General features: G+C 30.4%; 1 protein-coding gene across 2 annotated transcripts in view; it reads left to right on the forward strand.

The window, feature by feature from the left end:
• The window catches only part of uif (sushi, von Willebrand factor type A, EGF and pentraxin domain-containing protein uif), a 382,421-nt gene that overhangs the window by 282,421 nt on the left and 85,209 nt on the right, over positions 1 to 14,791 (forward strand). For both annotated transcript variants that reach the window (XR_012756945.1, XM_075370063.1), the window contains exons 40-43: positions 2,579 to 2,705; positions 7,058 to 7,258; positions 7,777 to 8,004; positions 10,226 to 10,359. Coding sequence is in view for 1 of the 2 variants with exons in the window: in XM_075370063.1 (XP_075226178.1) it covers positions 2,579 to 2,705; positions 7,058 to 7,258; positions 7,777 to 8,004; positions 10,226 to 10,359 (690 nt within the window). In the remaining variant the exon portion in view is untranslated. The remainder of the gene's footprint in view (positions 1 to 2,578; positions 2,706 to 7,057; positions 7,259 to 7,776; positions 8,005 to 10,225; positions 10,360 to 14,791) is intronic.

Genomic DNA, 14,791 nt, shown 5'->3' on the forward strand with positions numbered 1-14,791 from the left:
AAGAAAACCCAAATCCTTTTCTGGTGATGTTAAACATTTTTAAAAACAAAATTTACTATTATAAATTGCTGATAAAAAATTTAAAAAGATCTGGAATTACATACAGTAGAATATGAAATGCATTTTCTAATTGCAGTATTCCAGATCCCAAAACAGTTAGTGCGACGTTTTGCAATCTTTGGGAAACAGGTTCACTATCTAGTATTCATAACAGCTACAAACAGTCTGTCCAACACAACGTTGTTATTGATGAAATTATCAATGCAGTCCAGGCATCGGTACATGATGTCTTTCTATGTGGATCAGAGTTTTGCATTTGACAGTTTGGAGGACCCTTAGACAAAACAAATTTTATCCATGTCATAAACAGCCAGTTCAACATCTATACCCAGGAGTCGGTCCGCTTCGCTTAGAGTTTTACAACTGGTGGAATAAAATTGGCAACTCTACAAGTACATTTTGTTTACCGATGAGGCAAACTTCACTTGAAATGGTGTCAACAACTTACGCAGTGAGCATACATGGACAAAAGTAAATCCTCATAAACAGTGGAAGGAAATTTTCAACACCTACTTAGCGTCAAAGTATGGTACCGCCCTCACAGTCAGTTGTTTGGACATGTTTTCATATTACCTGGCTGCCTAAGTACTGAGGTCTATTTGTACTTGCTTCAAGAAGAATTGCAGCAGCTTCTTGAAAATGTTCTTCTAGCTTTGAGATGCATAGTATACTTCTAGCATGATGGCACGCTTCCCCTTTTCTCTTTGGCCACTTCCACTCACTTAAATCATCATTTCGTTGAGAAATGGATCAGTTGTGGAGGTCCACATTCCTGGCAACCGAGATTGCCTAATCTAACAACTTTAGATTTTTGCTTGTGGAATGGAATGAAAAGTATTGCATACAAAACAAAATTACATTTTTATGAGGAATTTATTGTCCGTACTATGGATTTGACTGAGTAACTTAAGGACAGCCCTGAAGAAAAAACAGTACAGAAGCATGACAAAAAGTGTATTGAAAAAGGTGGCTCATTTTTGGACATTTATTTTAAACTGGTACTTACAATGCACTTTGTTCTAGTGTACTATTTCCAAATAAAATTCAAATTTTTCTAACTTTTCTTTGTTTTATTAAATGTTTCTTACACCATGTTGTTTAGAATTAAATTCTCTACAAGTTTTGTTTAAACATTTTTTGTGTTTATTACCCATTTAACAGAGTTATTGTGTATTAATTTTCTCAGAATTAAATTTTCTACGTGTTTTGTGACTAAATATGCATGCGTGCGTGGTGTGTAGGCGTGTGCGCATGTGTATGTATGTATATATATATATATTTATACTAGCCAGACCATCTATCCAAAACCTGGTCCCTTGGGGCCACAGGGCCTACTCCAGGCCACAGAGCTCACTTCACTCGCCATTCCTTTGTTGCTAGAGGGACCGGCAGCCTGGACACTTGCACAGCTCACTTTGGTCACCATTCCCATCGACTCAGAGGGCTCCAGCCCCTGAACCCTTGCACTGTTCGTTATCCTTGTGGTTGTGAAACTAATACTGATAAATAATAATTAAAGAATTCAGTCTTTTAGAAACCTGAAAAACTAAATTACATAAGACAGAATAATAGTAACTATGTTAACTAAAGTACTTATCTTTGACATCAAAAAATTCATAACTGATTTCTTTGCCATGGTGGCAGAAGTGTTATAATGAAGTAAAAGGATTAATCTTTCTTTTCCTTAATGAATATCGTTAATTCACAACTTCACTCTCCTTGAAGGGGGGGAGGGTGAAGTAATGAATATTTTTTAACATCTTAACCTTCAAGGGAGCTAGGGCCTCAGTCTATGGCTTAAACCCTTCCCTGGGAAAATATGAATGTATCCTGCAAATTTGAAAGCAACTATTTGGTTGGTTTTCACGTGATGCAAGAACAGACAGACTTTATGTATACACAATATATACACATATACATATATATGCAAATACCCTGTTAGAATTTTGAAAATTGTATTGTTTGCATAGATATTATATGAGCACTCCATTGCATCTTCTAAAACAGCACCCCAGGGGTACCCCATTTGTTACTAGCTGATTGTGGTGATTAGTTTAGCCTCGCACAAGGTGCTCACATCAGCTCATTACTCTAGCCTCACATGCAGTCCTCAAGGGAAGCTCATTATTATTAAACAGAATTTTTTTAAATTTACTTAATATTATTTAACAGAAATTTAATTCTATAATTTTTGTAATATTATTCATTTGATTGATTTAAATGATTCAGTTTAAACCTAGCTCACACAGTGATAGTGCTCACAATTCAAAGTTCATTAAAGTTTGTACCAACATACTATGTATGCATGCATTGAAGCACCATCTTTTTAACATTGTTTTTTCAAGATGAAATATATTTAAAAACCTTCTCAGTTATGCCAAAATACTTCAGTAAAAATTTGGTTACAATTCATCAAGTAGTTTTTTTGTTTATTCCAAACAAAAAAAAAATCCTCTTCTACTTAATATGTATATATATATTCATTATATTCGTTTTGTATATAATCTTTTGTTTATAGATTAATCCATGTACTGCTGCTGGAAATCCATGCCAAAATGAAGGCACTTGTGTTGCTCTACAACAAGGAAGATACAAGTGTGACTGTCTTCCAGGATGGGAAGGGATGCATTGTGAAATTAACATAAGTATGTATAAAGAGATAAACTGCCTTTTAAAAGTGTAGAATTTATACTTGTTGGATATTGTTGTTTTACTGGTAATCCCCTTGCTCTGGAGATAAAACTGCTTGTCATAGATATTGTTCCCTAACACTTGAGTTGATAAAGCATAAATAAGATACTTGCGTTTGTTTATAATTTCATATAAGTTCTTTTTTTAGGTCTAAAATCTTAAAATTTGGAAGAATGGGTTTTACAAATATGTTTGCAAAAATTAAATTAAAAAATTTAACCAGGTAAAATGAATAAAAAGTAGGTGGATAGAACACATTCATCAAAATATAATTCTCAAGATATAGTTTTTATAACTTACTAGCTGATCCAACAATGCTTTGTCATTACTAGATTTGAGTATGTATATATATAGATTAAATGAACACAAATGAAAGTTTGATAAAACATTAAAAACTGAACAATATGGAACTTCACAAAATTTAACCTTTCCCTTTTCTCCCTATTTCACTTTTCCATTTTTCGCAAAAATATTTATTTTCTAATATATATTCTGAATATGAGCCAAATCGGATCATAAATACTATTTTCCAAAATATCTCGATCCCGGCTCCACCTAGCACATCCAAACTAATTCAGAAACTTTCATGGGCTTGCACACAACTCACCAAAGTTTCATTGCAATCGGATGAATGGTATAGGAATGCATGCGGGACAAACATTTATTTGTGCATATATACTTGCAGACCCGGCAATGCTTCTCTATTACTAGATTTGAGTATATACATATAGATTAAATGAGCACAATTGAAAGTTTGATAAAACATTAAAACACTGAACATTACGGAATTCACAAAATTTAACCTTTCACCTTAACCCCCTTTCCCTTCCCTGCTTTTGTCATTTCCATTTCCCATATTCTCCCTTCCCCCTTTCCTCCTTTTCTTCCCTCCTTTCCCCTTATCCAATTTCCCCTTTTTCTTTTTTCCCTTTTTCCCCTATGCGTAAATTGGTCCAGTAGTTTTTTAGTCTATAGTGGACACACATGCTAACATTGCCTTTTATATATATAGAAGAAGAAAATCTATTTGTATATTTGTTTGTTTGTTTGTTTGTTTCGTAAATATCTAATCAGTGCCACCTAGCATTATAGTTTTCGCAAAAACTTTTTTTCTTTTCACGTAACTAATATATATTTTGAATATGAGCCAAATTGACCATAAATTCAATTTTTCTAAATATCTCCACCCCAGCATCACCTAGTGGGTGCTAAGTAATTCAGAAACCTTTGCGGGTGTGTGCACAACTCACCAAAGTTTCATCGAAATTGGATGAATGGTGTAGGAACACATACGAAACAAACAAACAAACATTCATTTATATATATATATATATATAAGATAATATACATATATATATATATATATATAATTTTCAAGAATTTCAAGATTTTGTGTCTCTTAATCTCTTTATATTCCTATATTTTTTATCCTACAGTTACATATAATTATGTTTTAACATCTAGAAACTTCATTATTTCAAATATATATGATTTGAAAGGAAAAGAAATTTATGAAATACACCATGCTAAAAAGTAATATCATAATTTATAGAATTAACAAAACAGAAGTATTTATCAATTGCATAATGTGTAAAATTAACTGGTTTGTTCTTGCAACAATTTACTTGGGAATCTACAGATAAACATCATATACCACTTTTATATTTTCCCACAGAAGGTGGGAATAATGTAATGTTGCAGAATTAGCCTATGGGTGAACATTTGCACTGGTTCAGCTCTGTTCAGACTGCCTGTATCTCAGGAATGGTCAACCTGAGACTGTAAAGACTGAACTTACATTCTTACATATCATCCTCATTTATCCTCTCAAGTAATACCTTGTGGTAATTCTGGAGGCTAAACAGAAAAAGAATAACATTTGAACGTTTGTATTTTTATTTATAAAAAGCTTTGTTTACTAATTTATCGATGCTATTCTATATTAACAGTTGCTTATAACAACAGAATTCAATTAATTTATAATAATTTAAGTAACCTTCATTTAAATTCTTGTTTTGTTTAAAATATGACTATGAAAGTATTTGGTACATATTGTTTTTACATGTTAAAATGAGGCTGTAGAAAAATGAGGTTATCTAATTATTTTGATTTAAAACCTCTTCAAAAAATGTTCTTGTTTAGGGTATTCAACTCATGTTCGGAAATAAAACCTTTTCATGTTACATAAATATGTTACATCATAAGAATGCCGTTGTTTTCTAAATTCATTATGCCTGTTTATTATTCATAAATACTTGATACAAATTATGAAATTAAAAAATTGAAAAGTGAAAACATCATGGAATCAACATCTGTTATTAATATTAATTGCATCCAGAGTTTCAGTTAAAAAAATGATTTCCAATGAAAAAATGTGAATTCTTTGCAAAAGCTTAAAATTAATATTCTGTTATAGTAACAATGACAAACAGATCATTAAAGAAATTGTTCCTGTAGAACACCAATTAAATTCAGTACCTAATCTAATACTACAAAATAAAACTCAAGTATTAATATACATGCCCAAGTTACAAAATGCATCACTGTAATGTTTGTTTCATTAAAATTCACAAAACCGAAGAAAGGTTTATAAAAAAAAACCACAACAAAGTAATATTATTTACACAGAAGTAAATGATTTTATTTCTAACTCATTTATTGTGGTGTAAAAATCTCATCCAGAACTGAAAAAATTGTTTTCCTTATTCATATTAAGTTGCTCTTTTTAATGTCTCTTTGAGAAGCAGCTTCTGATGCCCAAAAATTAAAGAAAATTACACTGTTGTGCACTCTTGTCTCAGGAAGTGATTTGATCCCTGTGGAATGGGCAAAAATGTATTGCAATCTAATTTTGTCATTCAGATTATGTCTTTTAAAACCATTTTTAAAATGCTTCCTTATTCTAATTAATCACAATTATTTAACAGTTTATGTAATACTGATAATTACTGAATAAGAAAAAATTTCACTAATGTAGGCAGAAGTTTTATAATTTTAAACATAACAAATTTTTTGTTCTAAAATTGTTTTAATTTAAATTTTATTAGTAATAAAATATAACAATAAGTATAAATAATACTTATAATTAAATTATAATAAAATAAAAATATAATATATCATAATTGTTAGCTGTAGTTATTTTTAAGTACAGCACAATGTGATTAGCTATGAAATGGTTAAATTTTGGAACAACATAGACAACATGCAGACTGAACACTTAATGATTCATAATAACAAACATGAATCTGCTAATACAATTGGTTGAGTTTTTTTGTGAGAGAATATGTTAAAAAGAAGCAGGAAAATACCTGAAAAGCGATGTATTCCACCACATAATGTGCATCATTGATATATCACTGAATTTTGTCGAGTTAGTGTGTTAAGGAAGAGACATTGCTATTTTCTAAAAATATATAACTTTATTTTTTTAAAGTAGTGTATTTATAAAGTAATACAATTTTAACATTTTTAGGTATTATTTGATATTTAAACTGTCAAAAAATGATGTGACAGTTAATTTTTGTATCTAGAAAACTTGAGAAAGACTATCATTGATATAAATGATAGATGATCAGATGATGATCATCTGATACTCAGATGGGAGTGTATTTAGAAATAATATAACAATAAATATAAGTTTTTAACAAATGACAAGCTTAGCATTAAATACATTTTTGGAAAGCTCAGCATTTGATTTAGTCAACTAAGTGTTTGTTTAGTTTTTTTAAGAAAAAATCAATTTAATTGACCTACAAGAATTGTCCTCAAACAAATGCCCAGAAATTTCACATGGAGGACAAAAAAAATTCTACTAACCTATGATAAAATTTCTGAACTGGATAAGCTGTCATATGAGTTATGACAGCCATTAATTAAGCTTATTCAATTCTAGAGTCATGAATACTGTTAAATTGATCATACCAGAAGTATACAGTAGTTTTATTGATTTATTTTTCAACTCTTGGCATGGATTATTTGACTTGAGAATTTGTTTTTTTAATTCATCCAGTGAACCCAATATACCTAATATTTTAATGTTTGGCAATTTCATTTAATGTGCATGCTTGCTCTATAACAGTTGGTTTCTATTTAATTTTGTATATATTTTACATTTTTTCCTCAGTTTAATCCATTTAACTGACACTCACTGTCATTTAGTAGTTAGTTAATAAATGACTTTATTTTAAGTCCATAATTTAAATTTAAGTCAACTATAGTTTAAGATAACTATAAGAAAAATTAAATCTTAACACTGGGTATATGAATTTAGTATTAATTTTGTTTCGCTGTTCATTGCTTGTTATAGATGACTGTGCAGAAAAACCGTGCTTGTTAAGTTCAAACTGTACTGACCTAGTTGCAGACTTCAAGTGTTCTTGTCCACCAGGATTTACTGGGAAACGGTGTGAGAAGAAAGTTGATCTTTGTGCTAATAACCCTTGCACTCATGGTATATGTGTTGATAAATTCTTTTTCCATCAATGCATTTGCCATCCTGGCTGGACAGGTAATAAACAGTTTTCATTTGCTTTAAGTTTACTTTTTTATATTTGTGAAATCTCTGTAAGGTGGTGAGGAGATGAATGATGAAAAAATGCTAAACCTGTATAGGAAATCAAACCCAAGACAAATTATTGAGCAGCTAATAAAATAACTAGGTGGTGTAAATTATTACATAAATTTTGGTATAAAGAATTTTGTTATAGTTATTTAGTTATTTTTTGTCTTCTTTTGTGTTCATACTATCACACAATATATATTATATATTACTTTCTGTGGAAGTTTGTAAGTAAAAAATTGCTTGACTTTTTTCATTATTAGTTAAGTAAAGTGATTTTTATACTTTTGATAAATTCAGTGTTAACATTATTATTATTATAACTGTTGTTATTTATTTTGCTATATTAAGTTTAATCTGTTTATTTTCTTAGTTTTTTTATTGTTGCTGTATTTACATTATTTGATGTTTATTAAAAATTATGAAAAATTTATAAAAATTATGAGATAACTTTATTTATATTTTAGGTGATTCATGTGAGACAAACATCAATGACTGTAGCAACAATCCTTGTGAAAATGGTGGCCAGTGTGCAGATTTAGTAAATGGATTTTCATGTACTTGTGAACAAGGTTATACTGGGAAAAGATGTCAGCACTTAATTGATGACTGTGTATCACAGCCGTGCCAAAATGGAGGTTCTTGCATTGATATGATTGATGGATTCACCTGTAAATGTCGACCAGGATTTGTTGGTATGACGTTTGGATATTTTACATATTATCTACATGCATCTTTCATCAGTCATTGATCGCTTGATTGATTGATACTGTTCATTCCTTTTACTCTGCTTTAATATTCAATCTCATCAAACTGTGTTCTACATCTTTAATTATTTGTTTTTCTAATCCAATCTTAGTCTCCTCAAACAATTTCACCCACTATATTTATATATCTACCCTCCATCAGACATGTAGATCTAAGTCAAAAAAAAAAAATTACTAATGTATGTTCATCGTTATTTATCATTTATGAGTTGTGATTAAATTTTTAAATTCTTTTTAACACCATCTTGTAAATAATCAGTGTATTTCTTGAACTTTGTAATTCAATATCTTCATGTGTACTGAGAGACTCTTTTCCCTTAAGCATGAAAATTAAGTACATGTAAAACCATATGACATAATATGCAACAATAAAAAATAATGTAAGAAAATTATTACATTTTTTGAGAGTAATACTAAACAGGTATTTGTAACGCACATCAAAATTTTCATAAAATTCCCCACTTTAATGAGATCAGTTATATTAACCTTAATATAATAAATGGTAAGATTCTAGATTCTATTGTGTACATCTTTATTATATTACATTTTCTTGTTACTTTATACAAGAAATTTTTATCTTTTTACAAATATGTATATTATTTTCAGTTTGATACACATTTATACATTTTTACTTCCTTGTACAAAGTAAAGGAAGTTGTGATCGTGAAACATTTTGGTTTTCATATTTCAATGGAAATACTCATTTTGACCATACCTGAATCCATTTTGATTAGTTTTGGCATGACGTCTGTATGAATGTATATGTATATGTATCTTGCATAACTCAAAAACGACTAGCCATAGGATGTTGAAATTTTGGATTTACCAATGTTATAACATCTAGTTGTGCACCTCCCATTTAGATTGCAATCAAAATTAATGGAATTTTTGGATCTTAAAGGGAAGGCAGGGAAGAGTATAAGTCAAGGCGTAAGTTTGGTGCTTCCTAGTGGTTTTTGATCTAATAAATTGAATAAAAGTGGTCCCAGATCTCTATCTCAATTAGATTTTAAGAAAAACAGGGTAAAACACGAAAACCTTTTTCAGAAAATACACTTTTTGAGGTTTGAAATTAAATAACTTTGTTAATTTTCTAATTAACAAATAATAATGTCCAGTTATCTTTATAGAGAATTTAATTTTGAGAAAATTGATGTAAATAACATCTATTAAAATTAAACACAAATTTGAGAAGTTCAACTAATTAGAAAGAAAACACACAAACTGGATCAGGAAAGTGATATGATTTTAATGTTTTATGGTCTTTTTGATGTTTTACAATTTTATATTTTTTCTTTGTGACAACACATACTGAACAAACCTAGGAGAGCAGAAGATTTTTCTTGGTCTCCAAATTTCATGTAAAAATATACAAAATATGATTTTTTTAATGAATTCTGTATTTTTTTTTTATTTACTGTAGCGTTTCCACAAATAGAGCAAAAACCAGTTAGGTGCACTGATACAGCCTCTTGACACCATTGGAATAATTTAATAAAAATATGTAAAATATAAGTATATAAAAAATTATAATAGATATTAAAAACAATATAAGTTAAATGAATGAAGTTGTCTAGAAGTAATAGCACAAATGCACACTATAGTTGTAAGAAAGATATGATAGATATCATATCTTTTATCATATCATAAAAAAGATATGATATGTTACTGCATGTCTGCAGTAACATATATTACTGAAGATATTTTTTTAATATCTATTATAATTTTTTATATACTTATATTCTACAAGTTTTTATTAAATTAGATTCCAATGGTGTCAAGAGGCTGTGTCAGTGCATTGCTATACATTGTTCACATATCACTACATTAATTCTATTGTTATGTATTTCATTTTCTTTACAGTCTCTCTGTTACTAGAATATAGAATAACTTTTGAATTCTTTCACTGCTTTGCTTATTTAATATTTATAATATGAGTTTACGTGCTAGGTTTTTCAATATTGTTAATATTTTGTATTATTTTTTTCTACTATGTTTTCTAATATATTCATTTTTTTAAATGCTGCTTCCACTTGTATGTAGTGATGGGAATATTTTTATCAAATTTTGATAGTTTGTGAAAACTACATAAGTGATACTTTTACAATACTGAATTAAAAGTAAATATATAATTTTAGTCTCTTTGCAGGTTTGCAATGTGAAGCAGAAATTGATGAATGTCTGAGTGATCCATGTAGTTCTGAAGGTGCTGAAAAATGTCTAGATTTAGATAACAAATTTGAATGTCTATGTAGACCTGGTTTTACTGGCATATGGTGTGAGGTAATTATGTAGTCTATTTTTTATTGTAAATATATAAATTCAATTTGTTTAATGTTGTTTAAGATGTTGATTTTACAGATGTAACAAAAGTAATAATTTGATCATGGAAATTATATTTTTCCCATCATAATAAATATATCATTTGAAACTGAATGGGGATATTTTATATATAATGACTTGGAAATTTTGATTAAAATTTGCTATGATAATTTTTTTATTATTTTGCTGATCAACTGTTAGGAGACGAGGATGGGGAATTAACAACTTTTTGTATAACCTTTTTTTGATGATGGGATTAATAATAATTGAAAGCAAGTTTTTCTGGTTCAGAGATGATATTTATGACTCCATTTGTTCATATTCTTGAACAAAGTAGCACTAAAATTATTATTCTTGTGAAAGAGATTTTTTCACTGCTCACTTTAGATCACTTATATGTTTGTGTATATGTAATATATGATCACATTAGAGTGCCTAAATGTTTATTTTAACCATAAAGGAATGAGTTGAAATAATAAAGTAGCTGATAAGAAACTTAATTTAATAAAATAGAGAAAAGGGACATTTGATATTTGCTACTTTAACTCAGAGATAGTTGTATAATGTAAGAAAAAACCTGTCATTCCAGTCCTTTACTTTTGAGCAATTGATGATTATTTATGTATGTTTGTTAAATTATATCTTTTCAATTTAACCAGCTTCTTTCCAAAGTCTCAATGACTTTATGTATGGAACTGTTATAACATTCACGTGATGATGAATTGAATGAAATGATATTAATCATTACAAATGATTTAGCTAAAAACAGGAATAAATAACTAAAAGGAAGAGCTAAAAGGAGTGTGAGAAAAAAAGGATGCATGAAGAAATAAAACTGAAAGTATTTGAATAAAACATTTTTTACTATTATTAATACTGGTGTTCATTTTTAGTAATAATTTTATTAGAACTTTTGTGAGTAAAATGTTATTTTTACTGATTTTATTTTTAACTATTTAATAGTTCAATTTTTATAAATTTTACAGCAACCTCATTTTTTATTACTATAAGATTTTTGGTGTTCATTATTACCATTAGGATTTTTGAATTGAAATCATAATCTTTTTCTTTATATTTATTTTTATTATTTTAATTTTTTTATTTTATAGAATAAGATAATGAATGCACTGAAATAATTGTATTGCTCTTTGTAACATATTTAATACAATATGCTTGACAATAATAGTGGTTGAATAAAGTTAGTTAACTTAAGTTAGTTAACTGAAGAATCATCACCTGTCTAAACAAATCAGAACATTTTTCTCATGGTTATTGTGCTATATATGTGAGTTAGCTCATTGCTGTGAACATGACTATAGCATGTTATATTGTCACTTTCATTGCACTGTATTTTTGGAAGGATTAAAAGTTTGGTGTACCTGTGGGATTTTTTCCCTTGATGGAGGAGGGGAAATCTCTGACTGACACAACCTGCCTTACAGTTTGTAGTCCCAGAATTACACCGGCTAAAACCCCTCCCTCTTTTATAATATTATGCCAGACCCTCCCAAAATTGACATAACTCAGCATCATGAGTGTATTTCAGGGTCTCTGACTAGATGTAACCTCATACTATGTTCCCTAGGAATCCTGCGGGCATCATTATCAGCAGCTACATCCACAACCAGAGGCATCTACTGACTAGCCTTCCAAGCTGCCTTATCCCTATGATTGTCACAATTTTCTTCATTACCAACCAATTCTCCTTTCTTTCCAGCATTTTAGGAACAATATCATCAGCAAATGTTCTGTCAAGTATCTCTAGGCAGCTCTCTCTGAATGATGTCCAGCCAACCCAATTAAAAATTGTGTGCTCCTCTAAATCGCACTTCTCACTGTAAATGCATTTGTCTGATAAGCGTTTCCCCCTGCTAGATATATAGGAGTTAATATTTTCATAATCTGTTAAAAACTGGGTCATTTCAAACTTCAATTCCCCCCCATTTCCTTCTAACCCAGAGACTTATGTTAAGTATTAACCGGTAAGTCTACCTGACCATTGCTGTATCTCCCCACCACTTTTTCCATCTTTCCATCAGGTTCACATCCATATCCACTTATTGGGCTCCCCTCCAATGCTTGCATATCTTTAATGCCATAAGTTTAATTGGAGGGATGCCTACCACTACAAATGGCGCTTTGGCAGAAACCATTCTGTAGTAGCTGATAACCCACAAGGAAAAATGACATTGCACCCTCTCCATTATTATTAATGCCATTTTGGTGTTTAATGCTCTCTCCCATACTGGCACAATGTGAACCGTGACACACTTGTCAATACTTACTTCTTTGACTCACATGTCCTACCTACATTTGCCATTAGCTGACTTAAAGCTGCAACCACCACCTTCCTCCTGCTCTTTCTGTAGCTTTAGCAATATGGGATTGAAAGCTGCACCTTCTATCAAGCCAAATGCCTAGGTATTTAATCTCTTTAGATGAGTGGACATCCGTCCCCCCTCACCTGTATCAGAGTCAACAGTCTCATTCTCTGCTAGGACAATCATCTGCTGCTAGGGTATTCTCTACCGCAAGCTCCAGACCATTCCGTCCGAGCCATCAACTCATCAGGTCTACAGAGGAATTTCCTTTGGCCATGACCACCTTCTCACTCCCTCCATCTTTAATTGAGTCAAGGTCATTGGCAAAAGAAACTGGCTGCACCCCTTCTAGCAGACTAAGCCTAAGCAGAAGACCATGTTCCACAACATAGGTCCTATGATGAAGCTTGTGGCAGCACAGATCATGAGAATTTCTATGCCATTGTTGGCTGAAGATCCAACAGCCTACCTATCACTAAGGTTGTAGTGTCCTACAGAAGTATAAGTTAATGCCTCCAACGGGCTAGTTCGTGGAAGATAACCTCCTATAGTAAGCTATTGATTGCGTTTTTAATATCCAAGAACACTACCATGGAAATCTTTCTACTAGCCTTTGAACCACCAGCAGCTTCATCCGTTATCTGAATAACTTCTGTCACTGCATCCACTGTAGATTGCTCAGTCCTAAAGCCACTCACTGGTATTCACTGAAATCTCCTCAGTTAGCTAGCTCCTTGCATAATAGAGTTTCAGTCTCTGAAAGGTTTACAGAAGCTATTCAGCAGGCACAGGACTCTATATGATGACGCCAGTCCATCCAAACACTCTGTTTTCTTGATCATTGCCACTCAAGCCTTTTTCCAGCTCCTGGGGATGTGTTCATACTCCATGAAGTTAAACTCATCAACCTCCTCAGGACTCAACCTCAACAATGCCTTAATTACTTTCATAGAATTTGATTTTATCCATTAGGTATATTGGTGATTAGAACTGTATTTTAGTTATCAGCAGGAGCTAAATTCTCTGGACAGCTCTACATATAACTATTAGCTTAATAAAATTGTTCTTCTTGTAACACTAAAAAGCTTGAGAAACATTGAAACCAGAGAACTTTCTCAGGCTTCTAAAGGAACATTCTGTATTTGTGTGTGTATATATATATATATATACACAATTATTTTTGTTAAATGTCATCATAAACTATTTTTTTAAATGTTCACATAAAAATGAAATGGTTAAATTAATGTCAATGCATTTTATAAAAAAAAAGTATCAATATTTTTAATAATTTATATTAAAAAAAAAATTATCTTTTGTCGTTATTTTTAACCATGAATCTTCCAGATATATTTCACTCTAAAAAAAGCAATGAATGCTGTCAAAAACAAAATAAAAAACTAATATTTAAATTTAGCTTAATGTCTTGTCCATCATTCATGTTGTTTTCACCTACCCTAACTATTCTTGTGATGTTACAGTATATGCATTTAATACATTTAACTAATTGAGCATCACTCCTGCCTCTGTAAGTATTGACAATAAATTCTATGTTGTAAAGTATCAAATGCTGCTTTTAGATCCAAAAATGCACTCTAAAATGTTTTCCTTTTGTTAAGTATTTGTTTGCTGCCTCCCTATAGTAAAAGTATGGTCATGAGTTTGGCAGGCTTTCTTAAATACTGACTGCAGCATTTAACAAATACAGTTTGGTGTTTGTTAAAAGTATTATATTAATAACAGTCATATTTCTTAGAAAAAAAGTTCTCTTTAACAATTAATTAATTTACCTACAATACAACTTCTGATTAGAATATAATAATAATTTGTGGTAAACAGTATGGTAATTCTATATTAATTAATTCTGAGAAAGGATTATATATCCTGTGATATATTTTACTGCAACACTTATAGTAAAGTTTAAAAATTGATCGAAAAAGATCTGTTGGTAACAGTTATTATATTAAATGGTTCTTTCCAAATCACATAGAGATTTCACTGTGCTTTTATAAAGTATTTTCAGCATCATATACAATGGAATAAGTAGATTCAATCTACTCACATTTGAGTATGTT

The sequence above is a fragment of the Lycorma delicatula genome, chromosome 1 (genome assembly GCF_047948215.1).
Source record: "Lycorma delicatula isolate Av1 chromosome 1, ASM4794821v1, whole genome shotgun sequence".
Classification (NCBI taxonomy): domain Eukaryota; kingdom Metazoa; phylum Arthropoda; class Insecta; order Hemiptera; family Fulgoridae; genus Lycorma; species Lycorma delicatula.